Raw genomic sequence first — 5,070 nt, forward strand, 5'->3', positions numbered from 1 at the left:
TCGTCACTGGTTGATGTTTCATACACACACACAATAATGGTTATGAAACCATTTTTTCGAGTTTTATTGTCCACTACTTTTTAAGAGAGGTACACATATGTATTATTGTATTTTATGCTATTTCGTTTAAAAGGTTTTTGAGAATTCAACTTATTTTTATATTTATTTACTATTGTCAGCAAAATGACTAAGCCTCACTCAATTAGTCTAGGGAAAAAAATGTACATTTGATTATATGTTCAAAAATGAAGATGTTTTTTAATCATTTGTTAATATTGATTTGATATTTGTTATCTTTATGATCTGATTATTGCATGTCTTATAACTACAAAAAATCGTTTAAACATATTGTCGTCGCCGCAGCATCGCGGGGGTTTAGTACTAGTTAATACACAAGTGACACTATTTTAGTATTGTTAGCTAGACTTTTTCATTTTCACTATTCAAATTCCACAATACAGAAATTAATTAATAATAATAATCAATAATTATTAATAAACCTATATTACATGATTATTTAGTTAATTAATTAATTAATTAATTACACTCCTTCTCCACTTCTCCATCTTCAAGCAAGTTCAAGTACTCAGAATACAACTTCTCTAACATCCGGCTGTCATCATCACTGGACTTGAGTAAATCAATGTCATCAAATGGCAAATCTTGACCGTCCATGCTTCCTGTATCTCCAATCTCAAACAATGGTGACCAGTCTGGCCAACAGAAGTCAGTCATCATATTATTATCGGGTTCGGTTAAGTCTATAGTGCAACAAGACGAGGCACCACTCATCACTCCATTATCAAAACTATCATTCTTTCTCAAAGTCAACGATTGTGATGAAGAACTTGAAGGTGGTTGATGAACCATTGGCGTTGACTTTTGATGCTCAGTTTTCTTCTTATTAGGGTTTTTAGAACCGTCTTTAGGGTTCTCGTTGGCACTGTCTTTTGCCTTCGGTTTAAGATGCGAGTTCCAGTGGTTTTTAATCTCATTGTCGGTTCGACCTGGTAGTTCGGTGGCTATGAATGACCACCGGTTGCCGTGGAGTGTGTGGAGGCGGATGATGGTTTCATCCTCTTCCGCGGTGAAGCTTCCTCTCTTAATGCCTGGCCGGAGGTAATTCATCCATCTTAGCCTGCAACTCTTTCCGCATCTCAGTAATCCTGGATTTGATAAAAATAAATAATTATTATTAGGATTCATTTGAATCTGGTACTATATGTTATTATTATTATTAAACGGGTTGGCTAAACGCACCCCTAATGTAAAAAAAATAAAATAAAAGTAGAGATATAATTATTATCGGACTAAGGAAATTTTCTCATAAGGTCGAGAACTTTTACACTATAGTAATATTAAAAAAAATTCACAGGGCCGGGGACACATAGCTGACCCTGGAAAATAAAAGGAGAGGAGTATGTTTAGCATAAATATTATTCATAAAAGATAAACGCACCGGCTTTGGAAGGCAAGGAACGCCATTGGCCTTCGCCGTGGATTTGAATGTATTGAGTGAGGAGTTTATCTTCTTCATCGGACCATGCTCCTCTATGTAAGCCTACCTTTGCGCAACAAGGGGCTCTTCCCATATTCTTCTCTCACACACACAAGAGACAATGAGAGAGAGAGAGAGAGAGAGAGAGAGATTAGGGGTGTGGTGTGTAATGCAAAGGAGACCATAGACAATTGGTGACCTTTTAAATGGTTTTTGGAACAATATGTCACGTTTTTTTAATTTTTGAAATTGACAAAGGCTTATCATTTTTTATTTACAGAAACCGACGTTCACTATTGGAAAAGTTCAGACTTAGCCCTTGTAGTTTATGTGCTTATATTTTGATAGTTATTGCTTTTTCCCAATGGTACTCTAGTATGATAGTTTTGTCAAATTGACTGGTGGTTGAAATAGGGACGTCAATGGCCATACTTTTTTTGCTAATTTTAATTTGGCATCTTATATCCTGTCCGGTTTTTTCTACACCTAGCTAAATAGCTAATCACTATTATCTCTGTTCGTTTTGTGGGTTATATCGTATCTAACTCGAATTCTTGTTAATGATCATAATGGTTAAAATTTACGTGTTGAGATTCTCTTTACATGAAACTCCCGATCTGAAAGATACCTAAAACCGATTTAAAATAGCAAAATTCTCAAATATAACTCTAGCAATTCTGTATTGAATATTTTTCAATTTTGTAACAACTTTAAATTATATGATTCATTATATTTTTTGAATTATTTGATATAATCATAATTGGTTTCCTGGCATGTAAACATGCATGTTAGGAGCCATTTTCATTTAGTCGGTTGGGCATTGGGTGGATCAAAAAGAGCCGTTGGGCATTGGGTGGATCAAAAAGAGCCGTTGGAGCTTATGAGATAGTGAGAGATTAAATGGATGTTGTTGTATATGGTGGCGGTGCGATGTTTGGTGGTCGCCGGTTCCGAACTACTGGCCTAAAAGTTAACGTTAGGAACATGGCCGGTGAGAAGTGTGTGTGTGTGAGAGAGAGAGAGAGTTTCTGGGTTGTGAGGCGTTGACAGGAAGGAGGTTTAGAGAGGGAGGAAGGAGAGTGGGTGCTCGTTGGTGGTTTGGAGAGGAGGATGGAGATGCTTTTATTTTATATTAGTATTTGTATGTTTAACAAAAAAAAAATCAATCAATCCCCGAATCACCTGGACCACTACATCCTCTCTGGGGCTTGATCCTATGCAACATCAGCGCCTACGTGTCGTAAATATATTGAATCACTTGGAAGTGAATCAAGCCCCACTACCCTTAGCCTAAATAAACCTTCATAACATGAGTAACATGAGGGACTCAATTATAAATTAGTATATATTGTAATCATGTGTAAGTTGATGTTACCATGAAAAGTGAGATGTTTCATAGGAGACTTGAAAAGTGGGATAGTGATAAGAGTGTGGTATATAAAAGTTGTTTAGGACAATTATGGAATGTCGTTAAGTGGTTAGTGGCGAAAATGGACCATTGCCATTATGTTCAACTCGGGAACTCCACCATGTATCATGTTATATTACATGACCTGTCGATTTTATAGCATAATTGTCCACAACCACCTACATTATTTTTCTATAAGAGTGGTGATGTGTTGTCATAGTCAACTTTTTATTTTTATTAGGAAAATTGGTTTTAAATACTCCCAACTATGATGTGTTAGCAAATAACAGGCCCAACTTTACACTTGGCTGGTGATGGTCCAAACTAAAAAGGTATTTGTTTTTAACAATCCGCGACTAACGGATTCATAACTCCGTTAGTATGATGCTGAGTTGGCCATCCTAGCTGTTAAAACCATCTGACGTGGAACGCTTACGTGGCTGTGAACTCTATATAAACATCATTGACATAATTGAACAAAATTATAACCCTAAAATCACCCAATTGAGCAACTGAAGAACCCTAAAATACCCAATTGAGTGGCCGTTCACTTGTCAACGACTCATCGTTTTCCGTTAAAGTTATTGAAAAACCGTCCACTACAGATCCGTCAATGGAGCCACGTCTAGTCCATGAAGTGGCCGCTATGCAGTGGCTGAATCACCTCAACATACTCAAACTACACGAGGTGTTAGCAACAAAAAAGAAAATTTATCTAGTTATGGAGCTTGCTGCTGGAGGTGAGCTGTTCACGCAGCTCGAACGCCTGAGTACGGATGAAGGAAGCCACAGCACGGCGGTTTTTTCAACAGATTATGTCAACGCTGCATTTCTGTCACCAGAACGGTGTAACTCACCGAGATTTGAAGCCACAGAATTTGCTCATGGATGACTATGGTAATTTGGAGATATCTGATTTCGGACTGTCGGCGTTGCCTGAGTCATGTAAAGATGGGCTTTTATACACGGCGTGTGGGACTCCGGCGTACACTGCGTTAAAGATTATTTGTAGGAAAGGGTATAACAGCTAGGATTCTTCCGTTGCTCAGTTGGGTGATTTTAGGGTTCTTTAGTTGCTCAATTGGGTGGTTTTGGGTTATGATTTTGTTCAATTATGTCAATGATGTTTATAAAGAGTTCACAGCCACGTAAGCGTTCCACGTCAGATGGTTATTAACAGCTAGGATGGTCAACTCAGCATCACACTAACGGAGTTATGAATCAGTTAGTCGCGGACTGTTAAAAACAAATACCTCTTTAGTTTGGACCATCACCAGCCAAGTGTAAAGTTGGGCCTGTTATTTGCCAACACATTATAGTTGGGAGTATTTAAAACCAATTTTCCTTTTTATTACACCTTTTGTTATTGTGAGAAGTGAAAATTAAACTGGTATTAAATTAATGTTTTACCCAACGTGTAACGCAAGCTAGGCCGATAAAATCTGGACGACGGTCAAACCCAAGCGTCGTCGATCTTAAACGTTGAGACGGTAAGTCGACTCGAATTCAACCATATTCAGTTACGTGTGTTATTCTACTAGAACAAAAAAAAACAATAGACCAATGCGGTGGCGTTGGGCGTATTCACCTTTGTTATGATCAGTGTGTCTTGCTGATTTATTCTTCTTGTTACTTCAGACCTATAGTACGAGAATAACATTTTATACATACTAGATCAACGATTTAGTTTTAAACCTTTAGTATATTTGCATAATCATTACCTTAATAATCACTTCTCTTTTATAAAGGCAATGGTTATTCATACACCCTTTTATGATATTCATACACCCTTTTAACACACATATTATCTTCTATGTACACCCTATAAAGAGTGTATGAATAACACATCCCTTTATAAAATACATGAATCTTTAGTCTAAGAGGTTCCATCACTTAAATACTATGTTTCTTCTTTCTTAAAAAACATTATAAAATCTTTATAATCATAAAGAAATAATATTTTATCTATACCAGCGTCTTATGAAAATCATATTTTACTTATTTTATACTCAATGTATAGACTATACTGATATAGACTATACTCTTGACCAGAGTCTAAGCCATATTTAATAATATAATCGGGCAGAATCCATACCTTGTATGACTTGTAATTCTAGAATGCCTAAGCTTGACGTGGGCAACATTCCTACTTGTCGTTGGTATC

At 36.7% G+C, this 5,070-nt stretch overlaps 1 protein-coding gene across 1 annotated transcript; it reads right to left on the bottom strand.

Annotated features, from left to right (window-relative positions):
• Nucleotides 1–401: 401 nt before the first annotated feature.
• LOC143557920 (transcription factor MYB1-like) lies at nucleotides 402–1,628 on the bottom strand. The gene is made up of 2 exons (XM_077046879.1): nucleotides 1,460–1,628; nucleotides 402–1,166 (listed from the first exon to the last, which is right to left on the bottom strand). The coding sequence occupies exons 1-2, from the start codon at nucleotides 1,590–1,592 to the stop codon at nucleotides 538–540; spliced, it is 762 nt and encodes a 253-aa protein (XP_076902994.1). The 5' UTR covers nucleotides 1,593–1,628; the 3' UTR covers nucleotides 402–537.
• Between the last annotated feature and the right edge of the window lie 3,442 nt (nucleotides 1,629–5,070).

The sequence above is a fragment of the Bidens hawaiensis genome, unplaced genomic scaffold, assembly GCF_021521415.1.
Source record: "Bidens hawaiensis isolate Kalapana, Puna unplaced genomic scaffold, B.hawaiensis_p1.1 tig00019230_1, whole genome shotgun sequence".
Lineage (NCBI taxonomy): Eukaryota > Viridiplantae > Streptophyta > Magnoliopsida > Asterales > Asteraceae > Bidens > Bidens hawaiensis.